This window comes from Zootermopsis nevadensis, unplaced genomic scaffold, assembly GCF_977971745.1.
Source record: "Zootermopsis nevadensis isolate Lab colony 2312 unplaced genomic scaffold, Znev_1.0 Znev_ptg000009l, whole genome shotgun sequence".
Classification (NCBI taxonomy): domain Eukaryota; kingdom Metazoa; phylum Arthropoda; class Insecta; order Blattodea; family Termopsidae; genus Zootermopsis; species Zootermopsis nevadensis.
Window position 1 is genome coordinate 6,863,557 of NW_028259141.1, and position 15,773 is coordinate 6,879,329.

At 36.2% G+C, this 15,773-nt stretch overlaps 2 protein-coding genes across 3 annotated transcripts; both read right to left on the bottom strand.

The window, feature by feature from the left end:
- Positions 1-306: 306 nt before the first annotated feature.
- On the bottom strand, positions 307-3,066 carry LOC110826896 (uncharacterized). The gene is made up of 3 exons (XM_022058000.2): positions 2,037-3,066; positions 1,806-1,956; positions 307-1,058 (listed from the first exon to the last, which is right to left on the bottom strand). The coding sequence occupies exons 1-3, from the start codon at positions 2,265-2,267 to the stop codon at positions 880-882; spliced, it is 561 nt and encodes a 186-aa protein (XP_021913692.1). The 5' UTR covers positions 2,268-3,066; the 3' UTR covers positions 307-879.
- A 257-nt stretch (positions 3,067-3,323) lies between these two features.
- IntS10 (integrator complex subunit 10) lies at positions 3,324-15,382 on the bottom strand. Of its 2 annotated transcripts, none has more exons than XM_022057995.2 (13): positions 15,121-15,382; positions 14,551-14,618; positions 14,349-14,476; positions 13,134-13,249; positions 12,501-12,582; positions 11,719-11,846; positions 11,488-11,603; positions 10,986-11,137; positions 10,193-10,450; positions 9,433-9,632; positions 5,320-5,514; positions 4,167-4,426; positions 3,324-3,500 (listed from the first exon to the last, which is right to left on the bottom strand). In XM_022057995.2, exons 1-13 carry the CDS (start codon positions 15,268-15,270, stop codon positions 3,341-3,343), a joined length of 2,013 nt encoding a protein of 670 aa, XP_021913687.1. In that variant the 5' UTR covers positions 15,271-15,382; the 3' UTR covers positions 3,324-3,340. The 2 variants fall into 2 exon arrangements, with proteins under 2 accessions (XP_021913687.1, XP_021913688.1); XM_022057996.2 differs by having other exon boundaries at positions 14,349-14,466; positions 15,121-15,262.
- Positions 15,383-15,773: the final 391 nt, after the last annotated feature.

A 15,773-nucleotide genomic window follows, 5' to 3' on the forward strand; every position in this document is an offset into this window, starting at 1 on the left:
TAAGCTATTAACATACTACACCAGTTTAATTCCAAATGTGTGCATTTAAATTGGTTTTAGATTGAAGTAACGGAACCTTTTGGACAGGCATTACTTCTGAATACATCCACGGTACTGATGGAAATGGTCACTTCTCACAGTACTTAATGGGATCTGCTACACAACGCTCCTCATCATGTCCCCTGGACAACATTCCTTACCAACATGTGAAAAACACATGAATATCAATGTTATTTCTTGACACTGCTGCTCAGTGGTTGGAAAATGGGAATTGTGCTCACAATCACCAACAAAGGAAAACACATATACAAAAGGAAACTGGTTTATGCATTTCACTTAGACCCCAATAATGTTAACATAACTGAGCACATAATTCATGCCTTGTACAATAAATTATCAATGTAGATTTAACAGGAACTTTATACAAATACCTACATAGCTATAAGCACTATTTACAATTATTTACAAATGTGATATTTATAATAAAAATAAAGTGTATTAAGTTACATACCAGATCATTAATAATATCAGTCATTACAATCATAACTCACTTCCTCAAAAGTCTCTCAGTAACATGAGAATATTTTCAGTCTCTCTTTGAAAAGGACGTTTAAGTTGTGCATTTGGAATAATAAAAAAATGACCATATCTTGCCTTGCTCATGACAAAAAAGTAGAACATATTTTATTGGTATCAGATTGTATCCAGAAAATGAGGTTAGCTTAGCTCTGAATATAAATTAGGCCAACTCAAAATGTACTGTTAAGAATGATGTTGCTGCAACAGAGTGAGAATGCTATCACATAGCAAACCTCAAATCTTTAGAATTAACCAGTGCCAAAAAATATAAACTTTATAGCAAGAAAAATACAGAAACAATCAGTTGAAGAGTGGAAGATGATAGAAATCATAACCACGTTTGCCTTTCACTGCCCAGTAAATATAGACCACATGATATGCTCCGGGAATGAAGCAGATGAAGCCAGCAATGAAGAACACAAATGCCTGTATGCCTGGCATAGGCAAGCATATAACCACAGCACCAGTAACTAAAAGACCTGAAAAAAGTGTAAATATATCATTATAAATGAAACATACACAAAATTATGATTCAGAATATACATGGATTACAGCCCTCTCATCAATTGGTTTAAGGTCTCACATTAAATTCATAATATGGGCTTTAACCAGTCCATTCACATACAGACACATCTGCAGATATGTCAGTGGACATGAACCGCAATAAGTAATTTGAGTGTGTGTGAAGTGGTTCATGGTTGGTCCACCTGTGTATGCTGAAAATGCACACCAAGCCTTTACTGCTGGAAACCTTATCTTCTGCTACAAATGACCAATTACTAAAACAACAAATCAATAAGAATAAAATTTAATGACAAACGTTATTGGGTAATTTATTGAAGAGTACTGAAACCTGGATTGTCAATGGGGGTTAGTACACTATAATTCTTATAATAAATTCATATGACTGTCTTTTGTGGTTTAAGAACCACTGCTGTGTTTTACTTCTTTGCTGATATTATCATTACAAATAACACTAAATACAATGAAGTATATACGATCCATTCAGATCAAGATTGTTCATTTGTGGATGGGTGATGACGAAACTATTTGCAGACAAACATCATATGTTCGTGTGCGAACACACCACTTTAAATTGTAGCCAAATAAAAATTACAAATATCCAGAAGCTACATTACTTCTTCCTGGATGTATACAAGGCAAGAAATACATTAAATATAACAAATAACATCAAGTAGTAATGTTTATTATTAAGAGCTACATACCAATTCCAACAATTAACAACACAACTGCCGCCAAGACCATTTTCCAATTCTCCCTGATCTTTGGGTGCCTCCAACCTGACTGTGTTGGATCAAACATTCCTGTATAAAATCCACCATCCTGGATCAAGGAGTCACTATCTCTTGATGTAGCCTAGTTCAGAAAAAGGCCATTCATAAACTATGTACACATTGTTTTCGCAAATGCAAGAAATGAAATAATAACAAACTTACGTCGTCTGATGTCTTAAACCTTGGGGCTGTACTTGTAATTGTACTGGCAGTTCTAATCGGATCCTCTATACGCACTATTATACTGTCCTCTGATATCATATTCCTGCTTTTTGGCTTCAAGGGAGATCTTTCTGTTGTAGAACCATAAACACGGATAGCTTCGTCATTCTCTTCTTCAAATGCATCATCAATTGTGAATCTCCTTTCACGAGACCCAAAAACACCCGCCATTTTGTAAATTAAGTATTGCCGGTATACAATAGTATATTCCTTTCTTTTAGTTGTTTACGGATGTATTCATGTTTGAAATAGCAAAATGAATATGACTGTGCTGAAATTATCTTTAAAAATGTGCTACACTAAATCGACGTAAAACTATTCACGGCCAAACAGATCGATGTAATTCCATTTCTTCTATTTTCCAACAATCCAAGTAGCAGATATATGTGAAGTTGATTAGCTTTGCTGTGTAACACGTGTTAATTTTATATGCGTTTTGTGTAAGTCGAGGAGAGAATATATTAACTTTTATTAGAATTAATAATCGAAAATTATATTGTTTTAAGGCAGCAAATCAGAATTGCCTATAATTATCTGTTGATTAACGAACTCTCAGGTTAAAGGCAAAGGCCTCAGCATAAATGTTGGTCCATGGCACTCCTCGTTACAACTATTCATTTACTCCCCCCATGCTATCAAGTACATTCTAGTATAATAGGAAAAATGAAGTGTAACTTTCAACACTAAAGTTTACAAAAAACATGCTTAAGGTTCAGAATACACAACTAGATGTACCAACCCCTTCAATCTTACTGGCTTTATATTAAGCACCATTTATGCCAAAGAAGAGAACCTGGTAAAGTAGGGAGAATTTTACAGATGCTGTAATGTACCAATACTGGGTCCTCAAATTACATATCACTCAAAATATGTTTAGAAGCATGTTACACTCTTCAAATCAGACATGTACATACAGAGGCATGCTGCAGCTTCAACAGTCACATGGAAGTCAGTGCAAATTGGTAGGTAGCAGAGATGGTAATTAGAGAAGAAGCAGTGCATGTGTGAACAACTGTAAGAATAGAATGATTTAATAACAGTGAGAGCTATTTATAATAGTGTGTTTACATAAAAAGTTATATTTGTTCACTTTTGCTATTCCTTAGAGATTTAATCAGACATGAAAACACTGAACAAAGTTCAGAATTATAATTGTTGCAACTGATGGAATAGGTATTAATTAAGTGTAATGTAGGATACTTAGGGCTACAGAATAAAATTCCAATACACTATGAAGTAATATTTTATTCCAGAGACTGTAACAAAAGATCCCTTTCTGAAGTTAAAAATTTTATTATCAGATTGTCAAGAGGTTCTACGCTTCTAGCTACTTGTCTCTTCATGGCCAGTTTGAAGTCTTCTTTCACTCCCTTGTCTGTTCCACGTGTTGAAATTCTGCGTTGGCTGTAATAAAACATTTTTTATATTACCTAATATTCTGGAAAATGTGTCATCACTAGATATAAGAAACGACACAATTTTTCACATTAGAAATGTTTCTTCTTCAGAATTTGATTGACAAAGCCATCTGATGTCCATCATCTCATTCAGCTACAGGTTTCAGTATTATAGACAACATGTAAAAATAATTCTGTCTCTGTGCCTAAGTACAGGCACATAAAGGGAATGGAGAGGTAAAGGCCCATGAATTTTTAACCTCAGTATAACATCAAAGTGAGCTTTATGCTCTGATCATTTCAACCCTGGGAAAGAATGCAATTTATATGGCAAAGTCAGAAGATGACAAGAAAGTCATCATAATGATACATACAAAAATGCACAAAATATGTATCTTGTCAGCATACATTTTCCATACAGAAAATCGGGAATTTTGAAATGCAAGAAAAAGTAGACGGAGACAGTTGGAGTCTCCTATGCAAAAGTCAAGACACAAGTGTGGAAATCAACTAAAGAAAAAGAAGAAAAGGCAAGTAGTGTTTACATATCACAGTGAATTTTATAACATTTTTTATACATCTACACAAATTTCTGTTTTAGCAAATATATGTCTTAATGAATCACTTTGATAAGTACACCAAATTTTACTGTGATGATTCTTATTTATATTACCTTGTGATTTGCACCGAGGGCATGACATCTAGACTGATGCCTCCACCTTGCTCTGTTGAGAGATACATGAATTCTTCTAAGACATCCACATTCACTACATAATTCTGAAAGAGGCTGTATGAAAAAGATCCCCGTTGACGGATACGTTCCATCAGTTGCGTCATTAACTCTTCCTCCAGAGGCCAATCAAACTGCAGGAGTGTAATAATGTGGCCAATTGCCAAATCACTGTCTGGTTGCAACTTTGACAGACACTGGTGCTAAGAAGAAAGAAACCACAGAATAGAACAAGAACATCGTACATCATAGTACAAATTTTGGTACAGAACACAGAATGAGTTCTGAGACTGTCATGTATATAGTTTTCACAGTAATGCTATGTGAAAGCACAGAATGTACTTAGTAGCATTGTACATGTATCCCATAATTATTCAACCAAAAAGGAAAAGTTATTGTGGACACACCACTGGAGTGAGATGATACAGGGAAATGCAAAATATGGCAGTAATGCTCCAAGAGCAGTCAAAGCGTGTGATTTTGAAGACAATGTGTGTTTGGGTCCTTATACACGTCAGGAGTGTATGCAGAGACACAAATTCAGGATGCAGGGTTGCCACTGCTGTTTTCCAATATACTGAATCCCCTCACCACTGGGCATGATGTGCTCAACTTCCTAAATGTAACATCTGGCAGTAACCGGTATGGCTGGGGAGGTCCAACATTATGACCCCACCCCCCATTTCTCTTTACCTAATCCAAATAGCTTCTTTCTCCAGGTTAATGCTAAAGACACTGTTTACATCCAGCAACAACACTTACTCCCTGAACACTGCCAACTCACTGAGGCTGTATTTTCCTCGGTTGCTTGGACACACATGGCTTGTGAATCTAGAAAGTGAATCTGGTACTGCTACTGCCAGTTGAAAGAAGACTAAAATATAGTAATCTCTTCTATAGCAAGATGGTTTCCACCCTTTACAATTATGCTTTTGTTTTATGTCAGTGAAAAATACAGAGTTAAAAGTAAGTTGCCTTCAAAGGTCGGTGCAGAACAAGTTCTAGAAAAAAATGCTGAAAATTTGTGAATCCAAATGTAATGTATAAGTACACTTCTTACAAATATATGACTGTCTTGCTCTTGTTTTTCACTCACTTTAAGTGCTGCAACCAGGAGTTTGATGCAGTACTGCAAAACCTGCAGTCTTGTTAAAGGCAGGAAATGAAGATGTCTGTTTGACTGACTAGGCTGGAGCAATACATTTGTCAACTGATGTGTAGAAGGAAGTGATGTCAGCATACTGGATGAAGGCAATAATGTAATTACCTGAAGGATATGCTCCAATGACCTCTAAAATAATACAAACAATTTGAATACAATGTCTTTCCACTCATGAAGATGGCTGTCTTCTGGGTTCTAGCATCGTGTAGTATGGTGAAAGTTTACCAACATTTCTGAAGCACTTGCTGTCTCAAACATCAGACTATAAAGTCCTCCAAAAGACAGCCATCTTCACACTCATCACCATGAGAACTTTAAATCTTTTCACTCAATATGAATTTTATACCTGCTGCTATCTCTTTCAATCTAAAGCAATAAAGTTTTGTACTGTCTTTCATAATCAAAAGTGGTAAGGATGGAATACATATGGATTTATTTTCTTCCTCATTTCATAAAACATATGAGTGTGTGAAATGCACAATGGTAAAAATTATGTGATGAAATATAATACAAAAAAGTGCTGATTATCTGGAGCTCAAACTGTCTCTAATGTATAATTATATTTTTCTTAATTACTCACAACACTGTCTTATATTCAGTGTTTCGTATTTTTGGTATATGTTTTGCAATGTTAACACACATATTTCTATCTATAAATAACTAACTAACTAACTAACTAGATGGCTTACCGAACCCGAAGGTTCATCACCGAATTAACCAAAGCCCTCCACCGGACCCTGTCCTGGGCCAACAAAATCCAGTTTCCTTCAACTCCTATCTCCCATAGATCCCGCCTGAGATTATCCTCCCATCTACGTCTAGGTCTCCCCAGCGGTCTCTTCCCTTCAGGTTTCCCAACCAGTACCCGGTGCACACCTCTTGTCCCATCCATGCGCGCTACATGTCCCGCCCATCTCACTCTTCTCGACTTAATCACCCTCACAATACTGGGGGAGCAGTACAGATTTTTAAGCTCGTCATTGTGCAGTTTTCTCCACGCCCCATCGTCTTCCCTCTTAGGCCCAAATATCCTCCTCAACACCCGATTCTCAAACACCTGCAATCTGTGTTCCTCCCTCTGAGTGAGAGACCATGTTTCGCACCCATACAAAACAACAGGCAATATTATTGTTTTGTATACTTTAATTTTCAGGTTCTTAGAAATCAGACGGGAAGACAAAATATTTTGGACTGAGAAGTAGCAAGCATTTCCGGAATTTAGTCTCCTCCTAACTTCCTCCCAAGTATCATTTTGATTTGTTATTGTTGTTCCCAAATATTTGAACTTTGTAACCCTTTCAAAGGATTTATTAGCCACCCTAAGATAATTTTGCCCGCCTGTCTTCTGATGACGAGATACTAACATGTACTTAGTTTTTTCTGAATTTACTTCCAGCCCCACTTGTCTACCAGCCTCTAGTAAAACTTCTGCGTTCCTCTTTATTGTATTTATATCGTCCCCCAATAAATTAACATCATCAGCATATGCCAATAGCTGATGTGTCCCATTCAATTGCAAACCCTCCTGCCTACCTTGGACCTTCCTGATGGCGTATTCTAGCGCAAAGTTAAAGAGCAAGGGAGACAAAGCATCTCCTTGTTTTAGACCGTTCTTGATGAGGAATGTCTCAGATACATATTTACCTACTCGAATTTTGCTGCAGGTTTCATTTAGGCACATTTTTATTAGACCCACTAGCTTCTTTGGTATACCAAATTCAATAAGAATATTATATAGCACTTCTCTCTTCACAGAGTCATAGGCTTTTTTGAAATCTATAAATAACTGATGTACAGTCCCACCGAACTCCCATTTTTTCTCTAGTATCTGACGAATGCAAAAGATCTGATCAATCGTTGATCTGTTTCGTCTGAACCCACACTGATGATCCCCAATAGTTTCATTCGCATATGGGGTTAATCTTGCCAAAAGAATGTTGGATAGAATTTTGTATGAGGTTGATAGCAGCGATATTCCTCGGTAATTACCACACTCAGTCTTGTCCCCCTTCTTATAAATAGGAATAATTATGGATTCCTTCCATTGATGTGGCATCTCTTCCTTATCCCAAATTAACTGAATAAGCTTATGGATCCTCATATGCAACCCTTTGCCACCTGCTTTAATTAATTCGGCCGGAATCTGATCAATTCCTGGAGATTTATAACTTTTCAACTTCCCAATGGCTAGTTCCACTTCATCTAAGCTAGGTTCTGGCACCAACAGTTCAGCTGTATGCATTTTAATCTGTCTAATATCACCAGTATTATGAACATTTAAGAGCTCGCTAAAGAAATTTTTCCACCTATTCACAATTTTTATTGGATCTGCAAGCAAATTGCCACTATCATCCTTTACCAAATTGGTCTGGGGTTGATATCCTTTCTTAAAGTTATTAATGCCTCTGTACAGGTCTCTGATGTTTTTTTCCTTATTATTTGTCTCAAGTTCAGCAATTTTGCCCTTCAGGTATTCCCTTTTCTTAGTCCTAAAGGTTCTATTAGCCTCACGTCTCACGTTACATAGATTATCCGCATTTGTTTTGTTTGGGTTCTGCAACCATTGAAATTTTGTTTGCTTCCTTCGATCTATTAATTTTGAACATACTTCATCAAACCACGGTTTATTTTGCTTTCTCCTGTAGTATCCTAGTTTCTCTTTTGCTGAAATTTTGATGCAGTTTCTGACATTTTCCCACTCCCTGTTGATGTCCACACTTTCATTATCCTCATTTGTCTCTAAAATTTGAAACCTATTCGAAATTTCAACTTGATATTGTTCCTTTGCCTCTCCCTCACTTAATTTTTTCAAATCAAATCTTTCTGTGTCAAAATTTTGTTTAGTTCGTCTACTTACTGAAAGCCGCTCCCTCACTTTTGCTACCACCAGATAATGATCAGTGTCGCAATCTGCTCCTCTGAATGATCTCACATCAATTACATTTGTCTGCCTTCTCTTATCTACTAAAACATGATCTATTTGATTGTGTGTTCTGCCATCTGGGGAAGTCCAAGTGTATTTATGAACCTCACGGTGTGGAAATTTTGTACTTTTTACAATTAAATCTTTTGACGTAGCAAAGGTCACTGCTCTGACGCCATTATCATTACTAAGTGCATGGAGACTCTCGCTGCCTATTGTGGGTTTGAAGACATCCTCCCTCCCAATTTTTGCATTGAAATCTCCTAGCAGAATTTTCATGTGATACTTGCCAAATGTATCAAATACTGATTCCAATTCTTCATAAAAGCTATCCTTGATATCATCGCTTTTGTCTTCAGTTGGGGCATGAACATTAAGGACAATGATGTCGCACCAACGTCCTTCCAAAATTACGTAAGACAACCTGTCACTAACAAATTCTACTCTCTTAACTGCTGCCCTAATTCTGCTATGAACAAAAAAACCCGTCCCTAGCTGATGATTGTCATTCCCCTTTCCATAGAAAAATGTAAAATTGTCCACTGGGATCGTGCCCTCCCCCTCCCATCGCACTTCCTGCACTGCCACTAAGTCTAACTTATAATTCCCTAATTCCCTACACACTGATTTCAGTGCCCCAGCCCTATAGAGGCTCCTAATGTTCCAGGTACCAAATCTCATGTCCTTTTTCAATTGCTGTGGTCGTGCCAAAGAGTCCGTCCTGATCCGAGGCTTGGTTGATTTTTTCGTAACACATATTTTTTTAAAGGTGAAAGGTTGTTAGCCCTACACCCAACCCCCAACCTGGAGGACCAGGGTATCACTCTTAGTCTAGCGCATCTCCTTAGACCTGTCCGGCTTGGGTGACCCTACCATGAGCCGAAGCTCAGGCCGGCATAGCACTAAGGGTCATTTGAGCACGCAAGCCTCCTCACCCGGCAGATTGCCTTCGACAAGGTGGTGATACCTTCGAGAAGGTCTATCTATAAATATAAGTTAATATTTTGCTTATGTGGATGACAATAAAATAAAATTTGCATTAACTGTGTTTCTTGATTATCTGGGCTCCTGCTTCCCCCAATTGCCACAGACAATCAGCACTGCAATGTATAAGCAGAACTCACAGCAAATAGACCCTGACAGTAGAATGTGCTGGCTAGTCGGAGATGCCTGCGCAGGTTTCCATTGATCCCTGTATCCAGTGCAGTAATATTCCCTATTTTGTTCTGTGCCTCATCAAACCTTCCTTTGTAGAGTGCAGCATCAATTAAGAATCCATTTAACCAACTATCAAGCTTCAAGTGCTGACTCAACTTTGTAAACTCTGAAAAAAAGTAAAGTGTGTTGAATTACGACCTCCAATTACCAACATATTCTTCCGCCCAAACAGTGAATATTATATTTGTTTAATCTACTGTCTACAATAACTTTTCTGCCTCTGCCCATCTAGGCAGTGGTCCAGAATCCATTTCTGAAATGGGAGCACGTATGACAGATTTTGTTACTGCCAAGAGTAGGGTATCATGATAAAATGGTCGTCACAAATGACATACAGCTTGACATGGAATCTAAACCAAGGAGATGGCCTGGTATTTACTGTTTACATTCCTGAAATCTGCACAGAAATCCACTGCATTGAATAGTGAGATTTTTTTATGTATGATGATGAACCTTTAAAATTAAATCTGAAGGTTTGTGATGACATAAAAATAACAAACTTCCTGGGCATTATTCAACATCTTAATATAACTGAAACAGAATATTTCAAAGTATGAAGTCTGTCTCCATCCTCAGGCAAAAACCCACTCTGTTGGGCCGAATCAACAGAACTAGTCCACAGACAGGGACCATTAAGCAATTATTCTTCCCTTTGGTATTAATTACCTCTCTCCAAGCTCTCAGAACTGTGAAGCAGATCCCGGCATCGTACAGCCATAAGGAAATTGTGAACTACTACCATATTTGCAGGCCTCGCAACAGTAAGCAATGGTGTTGATGCTGAGGACTCATCAGTAATTTCCGCCTTTCGGCGTTTAACCTTAGATTCACCAGCACCAGAAGTGCTTGCAGACACAGATGCACTCACTACCTCTGACTCGCCACAGAATGCCTCGACTAAGACTAGAGGTACCTCACCACCACCTAAAAGAAAGTTACAAGGAATAAAAAGACTAGAATAAATAATAAAATTCCATGTTTACCCAATATGAGACACTTTTGGGCATTTATATTTTCATGAAAAAATTGTCAGCCATCTTAAATTTACCAGAGAGACCAATAGTTTATACGAATGCAAACATGGCAACTGCGGCATACTACAAAAACCACACAACCACAGAATATCAATATATTCCCAAAACAATAATTATTAAATTTGCATTACCATTACTACCATACACCAAATTTATCCAGTTCTGTATCCTTTGACCATTGTGATTATAATCAGCAACTCTGCTTTTGAATTTTTATTTTCCATTTTAATTTCTGAGCATACTTTTCCAAATATGAATAACTACAAGTAAATACACAGAAACTATAAATATGTCTATAGAACCTCATACTATATGTATATTTCTTTTTATTTCATCTGTGGGACTGTTATTGCTAATTGGACTTGCCTACCTCTGACCGCTTGAAGCATGAATGCTACTACGAATTTTAATTTCTAATGACATACCTGAATCCAGTGTTGTTACATATTCATGCAGACAATACAGAAAGAATGTTGTAATACAATAGAGCAGTTGCTTATGGTTTGGATGGTCATCTCCAACAGAAGCACATGCCTGATGAAACTGCGTGATCTTTTGCCAGTATAAATCTTTGTTCCTGAAAGCAGTGACACAATCACAGAACACATAACAAAACATGTTTTTTTACAAAGGAGGAAACTATGAATGAAAACATTATATTGACTAACTCCATGGAGCGGAGTCCTTGAGAAGCCAACAGCACACAGCAAGTCAACAAACTCCCAACCTTTTATGGACTATAGGTTTATTAACACGTTCACAAAGCTTGCCACTGATCACTAACTTGAGGCAGATTAATTCAATCCTCACCAAATAAACGTTTCAACCAATATCCAGTTTAATATTGTCCTCCCATATATTTCTAGTCAATAACTTCTTCTATCAAGTAGTGTTTGACAGAAAAAAACAACTTAAGCAATGAATTACCATGAGTGTCCAAACATTGCACTAAGTTCCCATCCAAGCTTCCTCCCTGTTGCTTCTTGAATTACAAACAAGTTCTTCCACGGATCTTCTATTCTGCTTTCTAGCTCTGGCAAATCCTGAGACAATTATTTACACATAAATTAACAAATATAAATTGGTTTACATTGCTTCACATCACTCTGAGAAAAAAGTATGATTATTTCATCCACATCTCCCTCATTAAATGCATACCTGTATTGCCTTACTGGGTGACATGAGATAGCACAGGTAAAATTCTATAGATTTGTGTAGTAATCGGAATAGTTGCTTTGATGGTAGATCAACTGAATTTGACCCTAGAAGTGGTAGTAGATCACACACTGGAACAATAAAACAAGAAGCTAATACCTCTGAAAGAGCCTACTTTTACAGTGACACAACAGTAACATCAATTATTTTATTCACACAATGAAATAAAAATATTTTAAATTTATCAGGGAAATTATTTTTCTAAAAGTTTTACCATCTGTGAAGGGCAGATAGCAAAATGAGGAAACAGAATAAAATTATTTATACCTGTATATAATTTCCACCAATTCTGATTCTCACTACTTTAAGTTGTTCAATATAACCTTAAAGTTACATATCAACTTCATACTTATAACACAAAACATGTTCTACTCATTTGCAAAATTTTATGATGTACTTCTATAACAAACGTCATATATATAATTATAATTACCATTAATACATTACTATTAAACAGAAACAGTCACCATGTTCATTTATATTGCATACAAACATCACCTTGACAAAAGTTCACAAATTTTTAAACATCTACACCACAGACAATATCAAGGCCTGCATTAAACAGTACTGTGTATCATTAATCAAATAAATTAAAAATCACAAAGATGGGATAACCTCAAATGGCATGATGTTCAAAAGTTGTAAATCACTGGAATCCTGTCATGTCCAATCTTGTTCATGAAATTCTACATAAGCATGAATTATAACAAGGCTGCAAAACTTACCAAGCAATTTTCGGAAGCAGTTTACTGAATTTTGATAATGACTATGTTTCTCGGCCGTCATGAGGGTGTCTACAAGTCTTGGCTGAAAAAAAAATATTCACAGGCATGGATACATATAACAGAAATAGAGTAATTATTGTCAAAATGCTTGTGCCAATGGTTGTTTCATACAATGAATATGATCTTGATTCATTTTCTGAGTCATACTTGATTCAGGAATAGTCTGCAAAACTTTGTGGGTTTTACTACCATGGACGCAACATAGTAAGAATAAGAAGACACGCTAGTTTGGAAGTATGATAAAGACATACCAAAATAAGTGATTTTAATTAAAAATTACACAATAGCTTCTATATAAAAAATGAAATAAAATGTTATTCAACAATGAAACACATTACAAAAACTGTTCAAAGTTTCTACCTGTGACTTAAATGCATATCTGAATACAATGCATTACTATGCAGTACATTACAGTGTTCTACTGAAGTGGATGGAAACACCGTGTGTTGTGTTTGCACACTTGTTCATATTTGCTCAGTAACATGAACACATTTTCTGACAAATTTCCCACTTAGAACTCTTTCATGATGTATTCTGTAACTACAAAAGGTATTTCCACATTAATTGACTCACCCCATGTTGAGGGACAGTCTGAGGAAACCGTCGAAGCAGGAGAAGAAGCAAACGACAATGTTCCATTGTGTCCTCACTGTGTTCTGCTGTCATAAGAAGCAGTTGGTGCTGCACTTCTACAACAGCACAAATGCAAACAAATTTCACATATCCTGATTTCATGTAAGGAAAATCATCGGGTACAATACTAATGCTATCAAACTCTACCCATACAAATTGAATTAAAAATCATGATGCACTGTAAAATGCATTACAAAACAGATTAAAGAAAGTTTGTGACATCTGAAAACAATTACTCACAAAGTTTTGACTGCCAAAGCAAAATTTACAGTATGTTAGGTAATACTTAAATAACTCTGTTTAATAATTCACTCCATAACTCATATGAGAGTACCTGGCTGTCACAAACTTACTAATTCTAACTCTAATTTAAAAATCAAATATTCTATTCCTGTATAATTTTCAACTCACAGTACACAACAATTTTACTGTCTTTTCTAAACAATAAATTTTCTGTTACAATTAATTTTTGTCAATGCTGTTCTGGGTTGGGACATTGCATGGACTCATAGGAAGATATAAATGTTTTTGGAGAAACATAATATCTCCATCTTCAGCCTTGAAAATAGAGTAAGTATGTTTTACTGGGATGTTGGTATCTACCTATGTGTCCATATGGTGTCCCAACCCACAAAAACAAAATCAACATCTTCACTGCAGTGAAAACCTCAAATCTCACATGATTAGCTTTTGTTTTTCATTCTACATTTCTGCAATATTACTTAAAGAAATGAAGATTAAGGATGAAGTGGAACGAACTATATTCTACTTTAAGAAACTTCCCCACATGGATAGGAAAATAAAATGGTAACCTAAAATAGACAATTCTCCTTACCCAGGATCAAATATCGCAGTTTATGGTGAAGAAACTGGGAAGTGGTCACCTGACAGACCAGTAAAGCGACTGGAGAACAATATTAAAGTCGATATTAAGGAAATACATAGTGACATTGCAAAGAGGATAATGTCAAATGGTAGGTCTTTATATTAACAGCAATAAATCTTCAGATTTATTTATCAAAGAGTCAGTTAATACAAAGCAATTATCTAATTAAAAAATATTCTCTAACCTTACAAGACAACACCCCTGATCACAAGGAAGAAGTGTCTAGGAAATGTGGCCATTTGAAAGCCAGCCAACACATCATCACTCACCCAAAGGAATCTGAGAAAACATGTCTCGCAGGAAATCAGCATCAGGTTCTGCCATATCAGATCTGAGAGATGTCGTCAGAGCTTGTACTTCTTGCCACATCTCTGCTTCCTCCTGGAACTTTTGAAATCTACAAGAAGATTTTGTCTGAGCAAGAGAAATGCAAATACAGATCTTTGTATACAGCGATAATGTAATACTCACATTGCACTGAAACATTTTGCAGCTTCCTTAACATTTTTTGCTGCTTTCTCAATCTGATAAGCTTCAAACTGAAATAAAATAAGCTCATTGAGAATCAATATCTTATCTGCCACATAAATGGTAAGCCAATGTGAGGCTGGCATAGGACTGGACCTGGCATTCTTGTAACACATTTTATGTGCAAATAGGGTACAAGAAGTGTAGGCCACTGCAGATTAAATCAGGCTTACAAATACGGCCAGTAATTGTATATAAAGTAAAACAAAGCCTAGAATTCAATATAGATTCAATGTAGAAATACATTATTATGCGCTGTTAATGATGTGTGCCACACAAATTCTGAAATATTTCTGCACTTGTGTACAATGTTCCGTCAAAAATTGCACCCGTGCAAGAAAATGCTTAACAATGGAATATCAGTATGTTTGTGCAATTGTGGAAAATTTATAAATAGTATGTTCTTGTGGTATGCCAATCTTCGAATTATGTGCACACAGCTTCGACCACTTTAATACATTATCTGTGTATGATAAACCGCCTTAATACAAAGGCAGAAAAGACAATCCTAACCTGTACGGCAAAGTTATCTGGGAACAGTGTTTTAGCCGTTATCATCCATGCCTTCGCCTCAAACGGATCACTTTTAAGAGAGTTTTTTGCTCGTAAAACGAGATAATCCTCATCTGAAATTGTATTCGAATCTTCTGTAACTGGTACCATTATAGGACTTGAAATCAAAACACGAGCTCTTTTCTCACAGACGACCAATTACTATAATTTTCATTTATTAAAATTTCAACCACGGATAACTCTTTCCACTAATTGTTAGTATCAGTCTGTGACAAACGATTATTAACAGATGTATGATCAGAAGGAATTGCATACACAGATGAAAATATTATTGTCTAAAAAGATAAAAATAATATGTCGACAACGAATATTACGGCGATGATAGTCTAAGAATGACGGAAACTCAGCTGGAAATAGTGATTCAACATGAATTAAAGCTTTGTTGCACGAATGCCTATTTCTCAGACCCATGCATTAAAGCTAATAAGGATAGTTATAAATACATTCAGAAGAAACTGAGCACAGGTTCACCTCTCATGCACAGACTACAGCACAAAGTCAAAAGCATAATCAAAACCAAAATTACATTCCAGATAAAATTTAATTCGATTAAATTTTAAAACACTTCTATGCATGCAAAATTTTGGTAATAA